Source organism: Bacillus rossius, chromosome 1 (assembly GCF_032445375.1).
Source record: "Bacillus rossius redtenbacheri isolate Brsri chromosome 1, Brsri_v3, whole genome shotgun sequence".
NCBI classification, from domain to species: Eukaryota; Metazoa; Arthropoda; class Insecta; order Phasmatodea; family Bacillidae; genus Bacillus; species Bacillus rossius.
In genome coordinates this window covers 174,358,349-174,380,076 of record NC_086330.1, presented here as the reverse complement: position 1 = coordinate 174,380,076, position 21,728 = coordinate 174,358,349, and the positions used below count along the sequence as shown (strand labels likewise).

The following is a 21,728-nucleotide window of genomic DNA, read 5'->3' as shown; positions in this document are numbered from 1 at the left end:
CTATTATAATAGTATACATACTACTCGCATATGTTCCATTTCCTTCATTACATTTTCATTGCACTGTGTCTTGCCTGTGAGTTTCGAGCAATCGAGCTCCACTATTCTCAATCCATCCAATGATCTGACACAGCTTGACGTGACATATGCCTGTCCTTTAGCAAATAGTGCAGGTCTGAGGTATACAACAGCATGGTTCACTGTACATCCTTGCATTTTATGAATTGTGCAGGCCCAGCATAGTATTAGTGGAAGTTGTGTTCGCTCGATTGTTCCATAGTTTCAAAGTGCTGAAAACTGTATTGATTTTGGCTTGATCAAATGAATTCCATCATTACCAAAGTCGATACGAACAGATGGAATGTCAGTATCGTTGATCTGATCACTGCGAAATAACGGCCAAACAAATTAAAAAAAACAAACAAATCAATACAAAAGCGAGTCAGAGCTACATTGTATCAGGTAAAAGTTTAAATCCTATAGTGAACATACTTCTCCTTCTTCATTTTATTGATTTCTGCTGTTATGTTCTCTTCTTTTGGTTTTCGTCTTTTTCGTTTTCTTCATCTTTATCTCCTCCTCTATTTCTTTTTTTTTTTTTTTCACATTTTCATGCATTGTCATCCACTTCTGAGCTATGGTCCAAATTTCAAGTATCTTGCTCAACGGGAAGTTAATTTAAAATCAATTACAAAATTTCACCCAGACAGACATACAAGAAAGCGAGTTTATAAAAACATGGTAAAATATTCCAAAATTAATTTCAGAAGCAGTTGATTCTTCGAGGCCTACTCCAGGTTTTACTTAAAATAGTATTTTATTCCATTTACAAATTTTTTAAATTACCTATTTACTTTTTTAGACCATATCACGTTATGTCTTTGCCCACACCTATATGTACTGCTATTGTGCCGATGGCGATTTAATTGTTATGCTTCTGTTTACTGTACTAATTACGTAGGTAGTACACATGTTAATAAAAACCTTTTCTTCCAGAAACTTATACTTCCCCGAGCAACTAAGTAAGTGTGAACTTACAAAGAGACTGATTGTGACTGTGATTATGAAGGAAGGGGGGGGGGGGGATCGAGTCTCGCATCCGCACGGGTGACGTCATGACCCTGGGAACCAAGGTACAAGCCTGATCTACATACCCCTTCATGTAGTGGTGGCTGTGCATTCTTTCGAACAAACACCGTAATTCACATATCAAAATACACCTCCCCCACGTAAAAGTACATTCTGAATGTGCCCCTAGACCATGTCGATTGACCGTGGGGCTTAGGACGGACAATTGGGACTTGCAGTGTTAATGTCCAATGAGCCGAGTGAGGGATAGCCCAGAGGGGATATGTATTTTAAGAAGAGGGAGGAAATTAAAACTATTGTGGGGGAAATAAAAAATTAATCAACACAAAAACGGAAAATGTATGTGGACATTATTTTTCCTGTAAAGTACAATTTTTTCTTAATATTTTAGTTTTTTAATTGCATTAAAACACAATTTTAAACAAATTTTCAAATATTTCCTGGCATAGGACCCCTGGACCACCTGGTTGACACTAAATTCAAAGTCCTAGGTAAGTATCTGTATTTTTTGGGAAGGGGTGGGAACAAAATTTGTTAGTTTGGGTCATTGGGGGGGGGGGGGGGGGGGAATGCACTATCATGATTAGGGGGATGGGCACCACTGAGTCAAGGTATTCTAATGTTAGACGAATGTATACACTGGAGAGGAAACCCAGTTGTGGCAGTATAAGATAGTAAGAGTGAGATTGAGCACCGTTTTGAATTTGGGCATAGCCTCAATACTATGTGTTGCTGGGAGCTACCACTTGAGACAGCTGGTTCAATAATGCTCCACAAAAATGTAATGACAGGTAAGTATCTCTTAAATCTTGGGGGAAAAAAAAAAAACAAAAAAAAAACTTATGTATGTTTTTAAATATTTATTTAGCAAAATTGATTTCTCCTTTAATCTACAATTGAGTGTACAGTTCTACAGCACAGTATAAAAATCATTTTGCATATTTAAACATTCCTATTTAAAACAAACATAATACAGCTTTGCATATACTGACAAGTTTCATAGTAAAATATACAATTTATCAACTCTCAGTTCATAATTTTTTTTACCTTCAGTCAGTTCGTTACACAGATGTCAGCACCAAAGTGGATGTCCTTACCTTATTCTCAGAAACTTACAGAACAAGAACTTGGAAGAGTTGCTGTTAACAATTATAACATCAAACAAAATCTCTTACTGGAATTACCTATATTGGCTTTTTTTGTATGTTTCTTATTTTGTGATGACTGCTGCTTCCTGCATGGCAACCTTTAAATTCATGAATTCGGAATCAACATTTCATGTGACCACAATAAACCAGTAAGGTTAACTGACAGTATACTGAAAATGAAATTCAAAATTTCAAAGTCTAATGATAATTCAAAGGGACAAATAAATACAATAACTTCTTACAAAACTAAACAAGTAGTATAATTGAAAAAGTTGATACTGTAAACAAATTTGTGAATACTCCAAGTAACAAGACATAAGTTAAACTATATATTTCTGATATAAAATATTTGAAATACTATGTTACTTAATTGATTGTTAAGAACATGTCAACAAAGGGTTTATTTAACTTCTATTAGAATAGTAACACATCTGTATAACAAATGGTGTTCGTATGATACATATGCTATGTATTCCAGATGCTTATAATTAGATGTTAAGTTTATAGTGATGTCTAATGTGACAAAGTATTAATGTACAGAAATAATTACATTATAATACATTTATGTTAAATTTCATTCTATATTTAAAGGAACCAATTAAAAATGCATATTAATTATTACAAAAGATAATTTTCAAAAAATTTATTTACAAATAAAACAAAAAAATTACAAACAATCCAAGATTAGCAGCACACCCATATTCTAGCCATCATATGGGTATGTTACTTACACTCACATAATTATGTCATTTACTTTTTTTAAATATAAAAAAAAGTGTCAACCTACACAGTTACTTTCAACATTAACAAATCTGTATGAATCAGCCAATATTATTTTTGTTACACTCCAATAATGCTATTACATTCTTACTGTAGCATGGTTATATGTGCTTTTATTCTATAGATGTCCAACCCAACAAAATACTATTAATTTTCATAGTAAAAAAATGCAGAAAATGCACACAAACTGAATTAATCAGAACTAATTTTTCATTTTTATATCACATCCTTCTGTATATAAAAATTATTATAAAATGGGTAAGTATGTGTGTAAAAAAGTAAGTTTTAACAAAATACGATGCTGACTGGTAGACAGAATAATAGTGTGTCCGTTGCACTATATCATTCACCCTTTGCACAGTAGATGTGTGTATTACTTGTACCCATTTTGTAACAAATATTTGTTTGAGATTGTTCCACATTAGATTTTGCAACATTGCCAATTTTGAAAGAAAACTCGAGACATCTTCAGCGTAGTATAAGGGCTTACCAAACAAGAATTTAGAATGTTATTATTGATTGGTAATGCATGGCATTAAAGGTATGTGTATGCTAGGACTATTAAAACCTATTGGCCAGAAACAAAATTTGTTTTACAACAAAATTATTTAATTTTCTAATTATTATTTTATATTACCTATGAAACAAATTGTTAAATGTAAGAAACAAAAATTTGCAGGAAGGAATGACTGCAAAATTCATTTCTTAAACATAGTGTACTGTAAAAAATTTAAACTGCCAAGTCTACAATTAATAAAGCTTATAATTTCAGGTTTGCCACAGACAGGAAAAATCTGTATAAAAGTATAAAATTGAAAAAGTATCTTCAACACCTGAAAACACAGGGAAAATGCAAATATTAGTTACCTTATTTGATCAGTAATTTTTAGCATTTCAGTGTTCCTATAAAGCCTGCACTTTAATCACAAATTCATGTGTAGTAAGGGAAACGTACGAGAAACAATCAAAGAACAAACTGTGTATTGATTCTCGTACTTTTAAGTATGAGAAAATTTTGGTAGTCATTCACATGCTCACAATCACAATTATTTCAAAGTTTGATCAAATTTAGTTGTTTAAGATTTTAGACTGGCAACGTTGGCTGCCTAACATTGATGGAAATTATAAGAATGTAAACTGTGTATCGTTCAGGAAAAGGATTTATTGTCAGTTTGACATGTGTGAGGTCAAAATGAACTTTCGTTACGTATTTGTAGTTTAATATATTCCTAGAGATATTAATGAGACAAGGAGAGAATGTTTTGTTTGACAGAGAAAATATTTTCTACAGCAAGATGGTGGAAACACTGCATATTACATGCAGCTTAAATAAAAAAAATAATTTATTCTTTATCACTGACAAAAAAAAATATTTAAAAGAAGAAAAACACTAATAATTTATAATTCACTACCTGCTAGAGCAGTTATCTATGACATGCTATGTTGTCTGCTATCTGAAGTGAGCAACATGCACGTTATCTGGCATTCCAGAATAAACAAGTGTTAAGTGATGGAAAAAAAGAAACTTGTTTCATTGTGCCGATGCTCATTTCTGCATGGCACAGGTGTAAACTCACTGATGGATCCTAAGTGAGCCTTATACTGATAGTGCTAGTTGTGCTGCAAAAAAAAATCCACACAGCCATAGAGGTATAATTTATCTTAATGGCTCAAAAAAAACAAACCAGATGTGAAATAACAGTGAGTGTGTTAACAAAAACTGAAAAAAAAAGACCCACAAAAAGTCATGTTAAAATAAATTGGTGTAAGGAATGGTCATACTGCAAGAGCAAGCCAGCTAGAAGTTTACAAATTAGGGGTGCACACAATTAAAATATATGTCACTATAGATGGTGCACCATCATCAAAAAAATAAAAGAGTAGAATGGGGTCTCAAAAAGTAGTCTTTGGTTGTTGCTCTCCCTTTTCGCCATCGCCTCAAAAGAGCCTTATCATCACTTCAACACCCGAAAGTGTTCGGTCGCTGGGCACAATCCTAAGATATTGGTATGATGTATGTTTAATTTCTCATGCTGAAGTTGCCCAAAATTTTTTTTTTCGCATATAAGACTGTTTTTTTAATGTCATGTAAATGGGGCCTAAAGAAAATGTTGTAAATTGCAGGAAAAAGTAAAAATTGAGAACAAAAATTGGGGTTTCACTGAACCTGTTAATAAAATATTGTTACGAACGTGAGCAAGGCCGTGACATGTGCAGGTGGAGAGCTGGCTGTGGCCGCCACGACATGAGACACGCCACGCGCGCCTGGAAGATTATAAGGATTGTCGCTTCCCCCCCCTCCCTTCCCAGAGCTCTCCGCGCGGCGCTGATAGCTAAGACACCTGACACCTCACAGCTGCGGAGTTATGTGAGCCGCCGACATGTGTTTCGAGAGATTTCTGCCGTCGGGTCGGCGCGGAATGACGCGAATGGCCCTAGCCACGCTGGTGAATTCGAGAAGAAGCGCCTGTGATACATAAGCCCGGGACGCCGGCCTCGGAGAGGAGTGGAGAGCTGAGTCGGAGAGTTCAGTCGGGAGTTCTCCCGCGGCGGAGTTTCCGGGGCGATAGTGCCGCGGGTGCGGCAGAGTGGTGAAGTTCTTGGACGAAGGATCCTGGACAGGGAGTGAGTGAGTGAATGGAGCCAGGAGTTTGCCCGCGGCAGATTTTCCGGGCTATAGAGCAGCGAAGTCCCTGGACGGAGGTTCCAGGGCAGAGAGCTCAGTTCTGGGCGATAGTGTTGCGGGCGCGGCGGAGTCCCGAGCGAAGTTCCAAGCGAGGCGTCGAGCAGATCCTCGGCGAAGGCAAGTGCGTCGGCGGCGTCCTGCGGCGGAGATCGGGTGCTGCGGCGAGAGTTGCGCCAGAGGTGCGGCCCAGCGAGGTGTGCGGTGTGTAAAAATGAGTGACTGGGGAAGGCAACAACATTTTTAAGTGCAATTAATTATTTGCCATTTTAGAAGATTATTTGTAAGTGACATAAGTAGTGGCCATCAATAAAACTATGTAGTGTAATAAAATCTTTAATTGGGCTATCCTTTAAAAAACCCCGTAAATCGTAACAATATAATAAAATATATTGTTCTCTTAAAGATAATATTGGCTTGTATGTATTTAAGAAAAAAAATTTATTGGTATATGAAAATAAACAAGATAAATTAAAAAATACAAAAGCTTAAAAAGCAACAGTGTGTGTGTGTGTGTGTGTGTGTGTTTTAAAAAAAAGAAAGTTTGTCAGGTTGAACCAAATATAGACGAGAAATAATATTAGATGAAATTTGGTGTCATTCTGTTTCTAACATGTCTGAGATAATTATAATGTGCCTACATGCATATTTATAAGAAAAATAATAGGTATGTGTACAATGCAATACACCGTATTTCCACTGCGGCGGAGCTAATGTTGAAGAAGAAATAAAAGTGGGAGATAAATTTGAAAAGTAAATATGTAAAAGTGCAGATCTGCAGAATTTTCCAAGCTAAAACATAATTTTTAACAAACTGCTCCTTCCACAACAAAGCAGATTTTCAGAATATGTATAACTATTGACTAGAAAAATATTTTCCATTAAAACATTTGGATACAAATTTTAGCCAAACCTCATATAGACATGTTACTTTTTCTTTTTAAGATTTCATCCAGAAAATATAAATAATCTGTGTACCATAACTAACCCATCTTTATTAACAGAGTTCAGCAATTAGTTATAAATTGTTATTTTATTCTGAGCGGAAAGGAGTGTCTTAGGCTTTCATAGGTACATTAAAGTGATTGCTAACAGTAATCTGAAGTTCACTGTTAGCTGAATTCCAAATTAATGTACACATTATAACGTATATATTATATTCCAGTGACATTAACAACATAGGTACACCACAAATCATATACCCACTTAGAGTACTTGCTTTCTGTTCAATGTAACATTTTCTTCAGGTACTAAAAATTCTTTACATAACACAAATTTACAATCAACAGAACATCTGTGCATCTTATACTGCCCGTTTGTTGAGACAAGTTTACTCAAATAATACTTGTATACAATGAGGTGGGAACAGCTCTCAGTTCAACAGACTTTGTTTGATACATACATGACACTTTCATAGTGCCTATTTACAAAATACATTAATACATATAATTATGCCTTACACAATTCAGTGTAACACGTAGTATAATATTTGTCCAGACCAATTATAGTTCCATATTGTCCACATCATCACAAACATAAAACTAACTATAATCGTTGAGCACTGCCTCAGTGTGTTAATAGTGTTCCCAAGTTGTGGAAACCAATCACATACCTACAGCACTTATTTTCCACAATTTGCTATTAGTAGTAAGTTTCTTTACCACTGTCATCCCTGAGAGAAACTTATTTCTTCTGCATTAAATAAATAATCATTTGTTAATGATAAAATAATAGAGGCTGTAATGTCTGATCAGTTCCAAAATAAAACATATCAGGACCACTAAAATACACTTTATATAACTTTCTTAGGAAACCACTAGTTGCCAAGTCAAACAAGGCAAACATTATTTATACTGGTAGAAGCCAAACTCTTTCTATTAGCAACCAAAACTATAAAAACTTTAATTGAAAACTGTATTCAAAATTGAAAAAATTTAGTTAAAATTTTATAGAACTTAGTGTAAGGTGAATGAGCACCATATAAAATGAGATTTGTTTATGTTTTTTGTCAACTTTGACAGTAATTTTTACCAATAGACAAATGTTAGTAAATAAAAAAATAGGTAACTTGTTATCTAGCAAGACTAACCAAATAAAACCAATCAAATTGAAATATTTTATTTGGCCACCAGATTTTCTACATTGTATAAAATGCAAAACATAAAGTTGAATAGGTACCTATCGCATTTCCATTGAAAAAATTTAAATTTAGCTCCAAGGATTTTGAATTTTTCATTCTCAGCAATATCTAAACCATAAGATCAAATCTAAAATCAAAATCTACAAAATAGGTAACAAGTACAGTCAAAAAACATAATCACAGAATATTTAGGTTTAGTTATGTTTTTGATCAATATAGCATGTACTTTACTTGAAACAATAGGTATTCAAATAGAAAATAATAATCTGGCAATGTCATCTCCTTCATTTTCGGCAATCTCTGTAAACTGCATTATCAAACTGAGCATCAGAGCTCTAAACGTCCGTTCAAACATGATGTGTAGTATGCACAGAGTTAGTATCCAAGTCTCTTGCTTGCACAGTTAGTATAACGTGCAGAGTTCATTGAGACTAACGTTAAGTTCATCGAGACTGTAATGTACAGTTCACAATCACTGTAATGTACAGTTCACTGACACTGTATTATACAATTTTTTGCTACAGCCTACCTACTCCTTTTGTGGACAGCATGTACTGGCATCAGTCAAATTGAATAAGTAATGGAACCCACTAAAATAAAAATTTAAAGTAAATAAGTAAACTAAACAATAACTTTTTTTATAAAATGAGTTACCAATAAATAAAAGAAAGGGGCTATGTACCAGAGCTTGAAATTAGCATTTAAATTCAGAATCACAATTATAACAAAACTTAAATTTTCCTTACAATATACAGCATAATTTTGTTTAATCAGAACCTACAGAAAACTAATTTTTTTTTAAATATGTAACCATATGTTCTAAGTTTCAACATTCAAAGGGTATTAAAAAAATCCATTGGTGTTTACATATAAAAAATTAATTGTTGTGGACTGTAAGAGGTAAAATTATTATTATATAAAAATATCACTACGCAAAAAAGGAAATAACATTATCGGTACTCATTTTGGGAGTGCACCACAAATGTTTTGGTTTGCAAAAGAATAAATGAGTCAAAATAATTCAAAGATGATCTCTTCTTTCCTAACAATCTAGTACATGCATATTTATATCCCTAGATGTGCATGACACTTCAAATGAATTTTACACCTTATTAACTTTTTCCCTTGCATAACATGCCAACCAAAGTGTCCTCCTTTCTTTTTTAACCTAAACTCCATATATTGCCATTTTTTTGTATATTAGGGTACTCATTTGTAGAGTTGGGACTACACCATAATTTCGACACTCAATATTCCACGATAATGTTTACAGTTCAATACTTTAGATACCTCTATAATATAAATTCTTAATACTTTTATTAAAATCAAAAATTAAAATTCATCATGCAAACAATATCTGACAAAGCATGTGTATGTACCAGAACAATATTTTATAAAATTAAATAAAGAGAACTAGGTAAATATTATTTATACATATATCATTTGTTTTTTCAAAATGATACTGAAACAAAACTTAGTGTGTTGTAAGATTCAAGAAATTTCCAAAAAATACTGAGAATAAATTATTTTATCTCTTTTGGAATAAAGTTGACTGCTTTTCATGTCAATGAAACCTCCAGCTGCACTAACAATCATGCAGACTCAACAAGCGGGTGGAACCCTCAGGACTCCCTTGCTATCTGGAGTAGGTCAGGAAACACAAGTTCCAAGTACACTACAAGAATAGGTGGTTTACATTGATACTAACACTATTGAAACAAAGTCATATCGAAAGGTATTGAGGTTTCAAAGTATCGACAGTCCCACGTCTACGTCGCTTGTGTTGCAACATAACTGAAAGTAGGTAAAGCTTTTATTGCAAAGGGTTTTATAGTCATTAAAAAACTGTCACCCCAAACCAATGTTAAACGTTTATTTGTAAACCAACTCAAATAAATATTGGCTCTTTTAAGTTATTGTCCACGGTAGGGTTTAAAAATAAATAAAATAAATATTAAAAAAATTGCTACATGTATGACAAGCCACATGTTTAAAACTTACTGGAAACAATACTGCCATTGGTGTTTTCATGCTGTCCAGAAGGAGTATTAAGCATTCCTCAGACCCAGTACTGATTTCTCCTAAGCATGGGGTTGTTAACTCGTGGCGTTGGGAACGCCAGTTCTGAAGCTTCGTAACTGCTCCACTCTTCCACGGGCTCATCAGCCACGCCGTAGGGATACCTCGCGTTCAGGTCTATCTCAGAACTGCCCGCTGACTCCATTGGTTCCAGGGGTATCACTTTGCAAGGAACAATGGAGTTGGGCAGGGGTAGTGGAGGCACCACGGGCAGCGGAGAAGGGCTGTTGGAAGAAAACCGCTTGGGTCGCGGGGGCGAAGGAGGTCGGAGGTCGGCCGCTTTGGACTCTGCTTTGCAGTTCTGATTCTCCTCCCGAGCGGAGCGCATGGACCGACACTTGACCACTACGATCACCGCCATGGCAAGCAGCACTACGCCCAACACCATGCTGACTATCAGGATGTAGTCGCTGCTGATGTTGGGGCTAGTAGCCACCATGTGGTCGCTGCCTCGCCCCACAGGATCCCTGGGGCCGGACACCGAAGTCTCACCCACCGCAGGGGTGCCATCCTGCCCTTCCGGAAAGAGGGTGAAGTGCAGTTCACCAAAGGCCGGCTGGAAGATTGATGCAGAAAGGAGGAACGAGAAGTCATCGTGATGATCCGCACCTTCCGAAATGTGTCTCGCGACATAGTAGATCACACCGCTTCGAAGTTCCTCGTGTGAGAACTTGCTCACCTCTCGCTCACGAGAGTTTCGCCTCTCTCCAGAACTACGAATAATTTTCTTGATGCGCCCTAGACGGGGCCGCCTCAACACTCGGAAGACGGGATTGCTGTTGGTCCATTTGGCCAGAGGAGTGGCATCTAAAACATCTAGTGTAAGTTTGTTTCTAGCACCTGAAAAAGGCGTGAAGTTTCCTAGGCGAAGCAGTGGTGTGACCATTACCTTAATCTCTAAGCCACCAGACTTGGTGTCTCCCAGAGAGCAGATCACCTCAAGGGAGTCATTCGCTGTCGTCATGTCAGTCTGCATGTACATTACTGCCTTGGACTCCAAGTCCTGTTGGGAGAACGACCCCGTGGACACCTCTCTGACGTACAGGCTTCCGTGGGCGGGTGGCCGAGACACGTTGTACTTGACATGTTGTCTTGGACCATTTGTGGCCAAGGAGAGATGATCGTTGGTGATGAATGCAACGCTCGAACCTTGCTGCAGCATCACAGTTGAGATCACCGAAACATTCAGGGCCAGCGGCACCACATGGATGTTGAAAACTGTGTACTCCGGAGTGAAGTGTCCATCCCACACGCGGAAGTAGAACGTACCCGGTTGCAAGGTGCCGGAATGCCGGTAGACCAAGCGACCTGCGTTGATGTCTGCTTGAGTGAATTTCACAACTGGAACCAGCTCCGAGTCATTACTGATGAGGAGCAGCGCTCCTTGGCTAGGGATACTGATGACGTCATACTGGAGCTCTGATGGGTCCGTATCTGGATCTTCCGTCAGCAGATCGTGGCGAGTGATGGTACAGTTCTGCCCTTGCACTACCGACACCAGTGGCACTCGAGTGATGAGGTGAAATGGTTGGTCGTTCACTGGGCGGATTGTGATCGGAACAGACACGTTACACAACACCACTGACATGGGTTCTAGTATGAGTGAAAAGCTCACATCATCGGAAACAGTATCTGAGTGATCGTGTTTATAAACAACATCTCCACTGTTCAGTTGCTCTGACGAGAACTCTGTAATATTTGCTTGTCCATTCTGTACAATTTTCCCATGTCTTGGATGAGAAATGAGTTGCACTACCACATTTGGAGATTCAACATCAGCGTGGGTTTCCAAGAAGGAAATTATGCCTGTTATGTTCAGCCTGATGGGTGAGGACCCACCTTCATCCAATTCCAATGATGGAATGTCTATGAATTGGTCCAAACCACCAGATGATACTGAAATATCTATGTACAGCTCCTGAAACAATTATAATTAAATTAGTTCATGCATAAACTCTTAGGCAACACTTAATGGGTGACAAAAATGTGATTTAATAATTATTGTTAAAGTAGTCTACAAGTTAATGTTTCTCATTCATTTTTAGTGTTTTGAAAAATTATATTTCAAGCTACTATGTTGAAAGATTAGTCCAATCATTCCCCAGGTAATTACCAAAATGTGCATGTTTCCTACATGAGGCATGGCTAACATGGATGAAATGAGTTAGGAGTGGATCGGGCAAGGTTGAGGGAGTTCACTAGTTGGGGAAACCAGGATAACTCTGAGTAAAACCCATAAGCTTATGATTGTAGAAATTTTTCCCAGTTTCCACTTACTGAAAAACCAAATTGACACTATTTGGGTTCGAACTCTCATCACCTTCGAGGGAGAAAACTGACTGTCAACAATAATGGCTCCACCAAATCATTAACTCGAGTAATTAACTAGCGACAAGATTTTATGGTGATTTATGACCAAACAGAAAAACACTGAATTTGTGTCAATACACTAATTTTAAAATGCAGGTTTATACATTATTTAACATAAAAATGCCTCTCAATATGTGAAATAAAACAGAATATAAAGAAAATTTTAATTTAATCACTCAAAATTGTAATAAATTTTAATAATTATTATATCTCAAATGCTGAGTGAGATAGGAAAAAAAATCCCCATTAAGCAAAGATCCTGTTTGGAAATATTTTCTAGAGATGAAAACATTTGGCCACACTGTACATAAATACCGTATTTACTCGAATAATCGTCGCCATCTAATGTTTGAGGTAATGAATTTGGTATTTAAGATTCTCCTCATAATCGTCGCACCCTAATTTATTGACGGCGACTGAGGCGCGTGTCGCGATTGGAAGAGCCGTAAACACAATGGAACAGCCTGCTTTCATGTGGCGTGTGGCGCGATCGGAACAGCCGTAAACACAATGGAACAGCCTGCTTTCACGTGGCGTGTGGCACTTATCATTGGTCCAACCTTGAGCGGCATGTCCTAATTGGCCGTGTGGGAGGAAGGAATGTGTGTGGAAGATAAGATGCTGTGATGCCATTGTTTTATCTTGTTTTCATTGGAGTGGAAAGTACCGGTAATTGCAAAGTTTGAGAAAGTACATTTTGTGAAAATATGGGTAAATACAATTCGTATACTGCTGCTTTCAAGTTGCGCGTAATCGCATTTGCAGAAGAGCACGGAAATCTGGCCGCGGAAAGAGAATTTTCAGTAAGTGAAAAACTTGTTCGTGACTGGCGAAAACAAAAAGACAATTTGAATAACACGTGACGATAGCGGCGACTAATATGACGTTGACGTCCCGGCAAATGAATCTGATGCATCAGAATCTAGTTCAGACAATGAATAGATAAACTTGGTTAGTGTTTTATAAAAGTATTTTGTTTATTGATTTTTTCGCAATGTTGTGTTTATACTATATTTTTATTTTGCCAAACTTCTTGTAAACAAAAGTTGTTTTGTTTATTTTGCGCGTATTGTAAATAAATATTACGTATAGGTACCATGTACCTAGATATTAACTTCTTTAATTTAGCATTTTCAAGCGATTTACAAAAAAATTTTACTTAAAAATTTTTTTTTCAATTTTTCCTCACATAATGGTCGCACCTCACTTTTTTTTCATAAAATTTGGTAAAATTGCTGCGACGATTATGCGAGTAAATACGGTAGTTGTGCAATGTTACAATTTTTGGCGTATGTGCTGCTCCACTGTGTAAAAAATACTAGCTTCAATTAGGTAAAATGTAAATTTGTGTATTCTGATATATTACTGCCTCCGTACTAAATAGAATGTGTTAAAATAATGTGTGTAAGGAGGGGCAGAAAGTGCATTGCCTTGTGGTTATGGGGATAATTGTTATTGTTGAAACTGCCCTGTAGCAACAATAGCACTTCCTATGTACATATCAGACTGTGCTATAGGGCAAACATCCACAACTAACAGTGGGGCCGAGATCCGCCCTGTGCACAATGTATCTTTACCCCACAGTAGTTTATTTACAGAAAAACTAGTCTAAGCTTTAAGTATCATTCAGATTTGCACATTGTACATATACCTGTATATTTATAGGTAGAGTTAAGATTTTGTGGTGTTATTTTAAGACAAATTTCGGTGTAAAGAAATAAAGATTTTGGTGTTATATGGTTTTATTTTTTTGCTCAAAATACCCACGGCAAAATTTTCTTGCTTTTCTGTACGACATGCAAATTTATTAAAACAAATATTAATAAACACTAAAACCTCATGATCTAATCACAATTAAGTTTATTTGCAAATTCATAAATTCAAACTTTTAAATAACTACTAAAAATTTCACGACTTAATTACAATCACATACACTACAAAATTACACAATTAAGCACTTCCAAAGTTACTATTAAGACGATTTTATTGAAATGCTATCATAGTTAAATTTTCCGCATTTTCTGGAGTGAGATGATGTCTTCTGTCACTAACTACCAGTGAGTACCTGGAAAATGAACGTTCTACATCAACATTTGATGTTGGAAACCAGATTGCCCTTAAACTGGCTTTAGCAAATTCACTGTAGTCCCCTTTAAGGGAGCACAGTACCTTTGCAACATCAATTTGAATTGTTTCTGGCAATGAAAGTTCATCCTCAATTATTTTTTTGAAAGCAATATAGCCATGCATGAATGTATCAATGGGAAGATGGGAAACACAAGGCAAGTTATGCAGAGACTTCTGTAGGTTTGCATCTTCTATGCTAACCCTACTCACATTTCTTGTGTTGAACAGCAAATCAATGGCATTAAAGACTCTCAAACGCTTATGTTTCTCACTCGCGACATGTTTCACAATCGTATCGCGTCTCTCGTACTCTAGCCTGCAGTTACAGAATTTGCACATTAAAATTTTATTACTGAAATAAAATCCTTCGCTGGAAAATTCTTTTGATCGGTCACTGGCAGAAACCTTCGTTTTAGGCATTATCAACAATTTTTAATCACATAGGAAGAATTTAACCTCTTAATACGCAAAAACTTGCCGTGCTGGAAAGATCAAAACAGTGGAGAATAGATGCGAATACAAACGCATACCGAATACCAACATACGTATGTGAAAATTAATACCGACATAAACATGTACTATTTATTATTTACAATCGTTACGTTAAGCAGGGTTAATTTTATTTTCGTACCCTACGTGCTTTATTTTAAATAAACAGTAAAAGAAATGCGCTTTAGTGTGTAATATTTTAATTATTAAAAACGTAATCTTAGAAAAACATATTTTGGACGTTTGATATTTTTGTATTTACAGAAAGTGAACGGCGGCCATTGTATCATAGTTATCAACATCATAAATTATTATGGTACTTAAGATTACCGTTTAAAGAAAATATTACGTTAATTCCGAGACTTCATTTTAAAATCTATAATGAATCACCGTCGCATATAATATATATGGCTGCTAGTTACTGTCAGAAATATTTGATTGTGCTGAAGTTAGTGAATTGTCCTTACAGAATGGGATAAAAACGTAAATAATCAGGATAGACGAAATTTCGTGACATATCGCGGATTTCGCACAATTTAGTTTTATTTCGTGTTTTCAAGCGGTTTTCGGTGTTATTTCGTTTTATCGCGCATTACCATATAATCGTGCCTCTATTTATAGGATGTGACCTGTAGGAAGTAGTTCCTTAAAAACTGCTATTTAAAATATAGGTTTTTGCTGCTAAAAGTAATCACGAGCAAAGGAAAGAAGGGTGTTGGAAAGGTCTACTCAGAAGAAAGGGGTAAAATTATAGTTGTTTCTCCAATGAGTGCTAGCGGTACTTTTGTCCCACCTGCAATAATACATGGCCGCATGAGAATGTGAAGTGAGCTATGAATAGTGCTCCTGCCGGAACAACTGCAATATACCATGTTCTGGATTACATAAATTCCAGCCTGTTTATGGACTGGATTCATTACTTTCATGAAAAGTGTGCATGACAGTAACCACTCAGTTCCTCACATCTCTCATTAGAAGCTATAAACTTCTATAGTGATAATAGCATTCATTTACTCAATCTTTCACCCAATAATAGCCACAAAATGCAGCCACTTGACTTGAGCTTTTTTGGCACTTTGAAAACTTTATATGCAGATTAATAAAATAAATTGTCAGTAACACATCCTGGAAGAAACAAAACACCCTACAAGTTTTGTAATAGTTCGGGAAAGCTTATGCAAGATGTGCAACTTTTATAAGTCAGGAAATGAATTTTGAGCATGTGGGATTTGGCCTATCAATCCTGAAATGTTTACGAATGAAGTCTTCCTTCCGTCTAGTGTCACAGACTTTTCAGAAAATATTCAAGCCGAATCTCAGGAGTATATATGGGAGCTGAGCTACCCGAGACCCTGCATGAAGCAGAACTTATTCTTAACATAAATTCTTTTGTGCAAAACAAAATTCCTTAATTTATCCAGGCACATTGCATGAGACCCTAAATAAACTTGACCTAAACCGGCCAAGTTGTTCAGAAGCTATAAGGCTATAACTCATATTTCACCAAGAGTGGTAATTCCATTTCCAAAGAGGTCTAATCAAATGAAGTGGAAAGAAGAATAAGAGGCAAACATTCTGAAATTATATCTGTAGTCACCATAAAAGAATAAAATACTTCAAGATATGAAAGAAAAGAAGAAAAAAGTTTCAAACAAGCACAAGAGACTTAATTCAAAAAGTGAAGCTGGAATCAGGAAAAACAAAGTAGTTAAAAGAAATATAACTCCCAGACTGTGAGGGGATTAATAATGAACCACCAACAGAGAGCTGGAGCCAGTGTAATGCCTGCGAAACATGGTGGCATGAAAACTGTACTTCTTCTTACGAACACACATTAAATTTATATGTGATGTTTATCAGTAACTTTCAAATGTTTTCTTGTGTTTATCTTGCGAACTGAAGAATTTATAGTTACCCTACCTGTAAGTTATGTAATTATTTCACAGCACAAACAATATTCTTTAGGCAATTTCCTTTATTGGTCCCATCCAGGACACTTTACAAAATCACACACTCCCCAGGAAAGATGAAATATGGAAACAGTACTACACATCCGGTTCAAATATATTATTAAATGCTTCTCATAAACAGACACTATTTGAATATCATGATCATATTTAAAATTGCGTAGGTTTGCATACCGTATGTGTGCCCGGGAAAGGGGGAGGGGGGGGGGGACCCTAAGTAATGGATGTGTAAAAAAATAAATTCAAAATATTCGGATTTCTTCACTACATCAATGGGTTTTCTTAATACAAGTACACACACAGAGCAAGGAAGCTCACCTGATCCAGCAACGGCTCGGCGAAGTCCGCGCGCACGTGGAACGCGAAGGAGTCGTTGGTGGAGAGGCCGAAGAAGGGGTGCGTGTGGCGGTACGCGAGCAGGCCCCGGTCGACGTCCTGCTGGGTGAAGTTGAGAGCGTCGTGTGGGCCGGCTGCCTCCAGCAGCAGCTGGCCCAGCGCGGGCCGGCGCGTCACGCAGTAGTGCACGGGGCGCGCGGGGTCGGATGCTGTGGCCAGCAGCTGGGCGCGGCTGATGGGCTGCCGGCGCAGCGGGAAGACGTGCAGAGGAGCACGGGACGCCAGCTGCAGCTCCACCTTCAGGCACGCCACCGAGACGTTGAAGGAGGCCGTCGTGTGCGCCCCGTCCGTGACCGTCATCGGCACCGCCGTGCACTCCCCACCTGCGCACAGTTCCAACTGCTCGCCTGCTCTCTTCCCACATACACACAGTTATAATTATAGAGAGAAATGAATATGTAAAGGATTCCTTATCTGTATATGTAAAGTATGGCTGGTATATCAAGGACAGTAATGTATTCAAACTACGTTATGTTCACATTTATGTTTTACAACAATGTTTCTTAACCTCAATGTTGATAGATATCCTACACAAAAGTGATAGGCAACTGCTTCACTACACTTCAAATGCAATAAAATAAAAAATTGTTTGAAATTATAAGTATTTTAAATTGGATAGTAATAAATTACACCTATCCCTCACATAGCACGACTAATTCGTTCCTAAAAATGCTCGTGCTATTCGAAATTGCGTATTCTGAAGCATTAGTTTCCATAAATAGCAAGGTTTATTTTATAAATATGTCACACCATTTATCTTTATATGCCTACCATCGGCCATCGCACTTTGTAAGAAAAATACGACACAGCATAACGGGAGATACGTGGTTATGTAATTTATCGTCAGTCGGCTGGCTGACTTGCCCGCCCGGGCGTGATCTTCAACTCACATCGCGTACCTTTCCAAACAATCCTTTACTGACAGTGAAATCGACATTACTATCCTGATATACATTTGAATTTTTCAAAAATTAAAGTGCTTCTTCACGTATCATCACCTGGTTCACACAAATCCTGTCAGGCCAATGATTATTTTTTTCATTGCAACATTCATTTAACAACCTTTTCCACGTGAATCATCTGTTCATTTCTGTTTTGGTATTTAATGTAAATATATTCCCGCTAGTACAACCAACAGCATCAGACTTATATAAACTTTTGTTAAGAGTCCTTATATTTTGTACGATTGTGCGCACAGTTGACTTCCTTAAAACTGAAGTGCGACCAACATAAGTGTGGCCTTCATGACATTCTGCATGCCGTAATACTTCTAGTTTTGTCTCAAATACTTGAACAAGATGCATTATGAGTGATCAAGCACGTACAGTTACCGGCAGCTGAATGGGCAGACAATGCTTTTGTTTGAGTTAATTCCCTGCCACTGGCTAGACTGAGTTCACGGCCCGGTTTGTGGCCAGGCGACAACGGTACGGCACGACGGCATACACGCGGACATACACATTTGGTCCTTTACGCTCTATAGCCGCAATTTAACTTGCCATAGCTGATGTTTGTCCAACAGCCGATAGCGTAGACAGACTTGCGCGCGGATCTCTTCCCCCCCTTGTTTGGCTAACTGTATCCCATGGCACATCTGTGGTTTACAGAAGTTAAAACAGACTTTGTGGCGTCCTGCTCTACTTATTTTTTGCCTGTCTAGATTTCGTGCTAACTGAAATTTACAGACATGGTATTCAAGACTGGGGCAGTAAAATTCACATTGCGCTAAATGAATCCACGCAATCTAAAGACGTGCTAAGTGAAGGATAGGTGTATTAGATGTTTGAAATATTGAATATTCATACATGCCTACAAAGTGCACAAAAATTAAACAGCTTGCACAGCTCAAATGTTGGGTACTATTGAAAGATTGAAACACAAATTTTATTAAATGATATTATTAAGTAATTGCTACATAAGTTATGTTTCCTTATCAAGCTACACACACAGTACTCAGTGAAAAAAATAAATTACAAACCTTTTCCTCCGTATTGATATAGGCTAGCAATCAATTAATTTCCTTAATGGTATTTTCATTTGATTGGTTTCTGCATATTTCATTGCACTCTAATGACAATGTAGATAAAGCATTCTTTTTGTTGAAAATTGATACACTAACTGCAGATCTGAATATTATTCATAAACAACAAAAATTACTTCACGTAATAACAAAAATCTTAGGAATTTTTTAATAACAATTAAGAGGTCTGTATCATAAATCTATTTTTACAGTGTACTACATTGTACTACCTACTTAAAGCATTTATTTTATCCCAAGAAGTCTTAAGAATGTATGAATAATTATTACTACCAGTAAACTACAATAAACAAAATTTGAATTTTGTTCTTCAAGAACAGAGTCAATTACGTACCTCCTAACACACAAAAGTTATAAGATGTCAAGTAAGTTTTTAAAATTAATTTTCAGCATATTCAGGCACATTACAAATTCAGTTAAATTCCATATTTGCAATTTATTCTAAACATTGATTTTTCTGCTATTTAGAGGTGCACCAGTAGCATATTTTAATGTTAAGTAGAGAGGTCAGTATATGTACCTGTTTTTTAAGCATTTTCCCTTTAAACTCAACTTACAGGTAATAGTGGCACAAAAGTACACACTATGTATAGTGTCTCATGATGGTTACTAAATTGCTGCATAATAACCCTAAGTCCTTAACTATATCATTTAGTTTTAAAATAGAATTTTGTAACTGTTTATTAACATCTAATTTAAATATTTCAATTTTTCTTACAAACCATTTGTTGGCAACTAGTACTTATTAGTAAAAAAAAATATGCATAAATCTTTCAAATTATATATTGAAGCACAAGGGAAAAAAAATGTGTTTCTCCAGTTGCATAACAGTAAAAGACTTTAAATTTAGAATGCTAATTTAGAACATTAAAATGAAAACATATTTCATACCAACACTATCATTTTATAACTATTTTAAATAGTCAAACTCATTATTGCCCTATACACTGTACTCTTTAAGTACAGCAAATATTCAGGGTGTGTGTACAATACTACAAGTATTTTGCTTATGCTCGGTGGATGAAGTAAAAGTGCCTTAACATTAAATTTGCCCAATAAATATCAAGTTATTTACAGTAACTATTGCGCATATATGTGGTAGTTATTATGCTTCCAAAGCAACTATGGTGCTTCTATGATAACTTTAGTGTTTTTATGGTAACTATTGTGTTTGTGCAATAACTATGGTGCTTTGTCCATCTTTATTTATCATTTGTTGTTCATTTGTCTTCACTCACATTCATATGTACCATTATTATTTTCAGTTACAAAGACTGTATAATAGAAGTGAATTTTGTACATTTATTTATTTTCAATGATGCATGGAATAAACAATATTTATGTGCAAAAGGTTATTCAAAGCCTATTTTAAGAAATGGTTGTTATTGCTGTGAATTCTACAAAATTTTCAATATGGTGCTTGCATAGAAGTTATAATTTTTGGGTGTGTAGTATAGTTAACGCTAACAAAGTTATAAGGATGATGTACTAAATGACCGCAAATATGATAAACACAAAATGAAAATTACAAATACATTATAAGATAATGTAAAACCAGTCGCTATTGCTAGCAAATATTCTACATTGCTAATAATAATGAGACGGCCGGAGAATATAAGTGTCAAATGCTGAAGTACTTAAATTGTAACAAATAACTTTTTAATAAATTCTGCATAAACTAACGTTTCCTACAGAACTGCATTGTATGAGCTTCAAAATTACTAGATATTAAATCCTAAATTATTCCAGGTTTGTATTAGTAATTATTCATGAGTTTATTATTATTTCCCTAGAGAAAACCTATAAGTACTCAAATTTTTTAAGCTTTAAAATTAGGCTTGAGTCTAGTATTTAAAACTCGAACTGACTCAAAATTTTAATTACTCGTGCACCCCTACTGATATTATTTACATTTAATTATTTTTTTCGCTCAGGTGCTTACCAGTGTGTACAAACACAATCTTATGACTGTCTATGTGGGCTTGTGTGAACTTTTCAATTGGGAAAACAGGAGAATTTGCAAATGCCAAGTGTCCAAATCTTGATGACGTTACAACATATGTTAAGTTTTCTGGTGGTGTATCAACATCAATTGCAGCTGCAAAAAAATAAAACATATAAATCAGCTAGGTCAACATACAAAACTTTGTACTAACAGATACATCAGATACATTTTAAATGGATGAAATGACACATGAAGTACTTCAGGGCATAGTTTGCCAATATCAGCACATCGCTTTCCAGCCAAATGCATAGTGACAAGTCCTTGCTGTGTGGGCCACAAATTATAGAAAAAAGTGCCATTCAATAAAACAAATGCTGTAATATAAAATCCCTCTATAGGGCCCTGCCTACCTGGGTACACATACAGATGTGCAGAGCTCCAGAATGTGTGAAGCGCTGATTCGTGTATGTGTAACAA

General features: G+C 36.2%; 1 protein-coding gene across 3 annotated transcripts in view; it reads right to left on the bottom strand.

The window, feature by feature from the left end:
- Positions 1 to 5,066: 5,066 nt before the first annotated feature.
- The window catches only part of LOC134527109 (chondroitin sulfate proteoglycan 4), a 530,625-nt gene continuing 513,963 nt past the window's right edge, over positions 5,067 to 21,728 (bottom strand). For all 3 annotated transcript variants that reach the window (XM_063359458.1, XM_063359459.1, XM_063359460.1), the window contains 3 exons: positions 21,249 to 21,404; positions 17,191 to 17,591; positions 5,067 to 11,837 (listed from right to left, as the gene is read on the bottom strand). In XM_063359458.1, the coding sequence (XP_063215528.1) occupies positions 9,900 to 11,837; positions 17,191 to 17,591; positions 21,249 to 21,404 (2,495 nt within the window). In that variant the 3' untranslated portion in view covers positions 5,067 to 9,899. The remainder of the gene's footprint in view (positions 11,838 to 17,190; positions 17,592 to 21,248; positions 21,405 to 21,728) is intronic.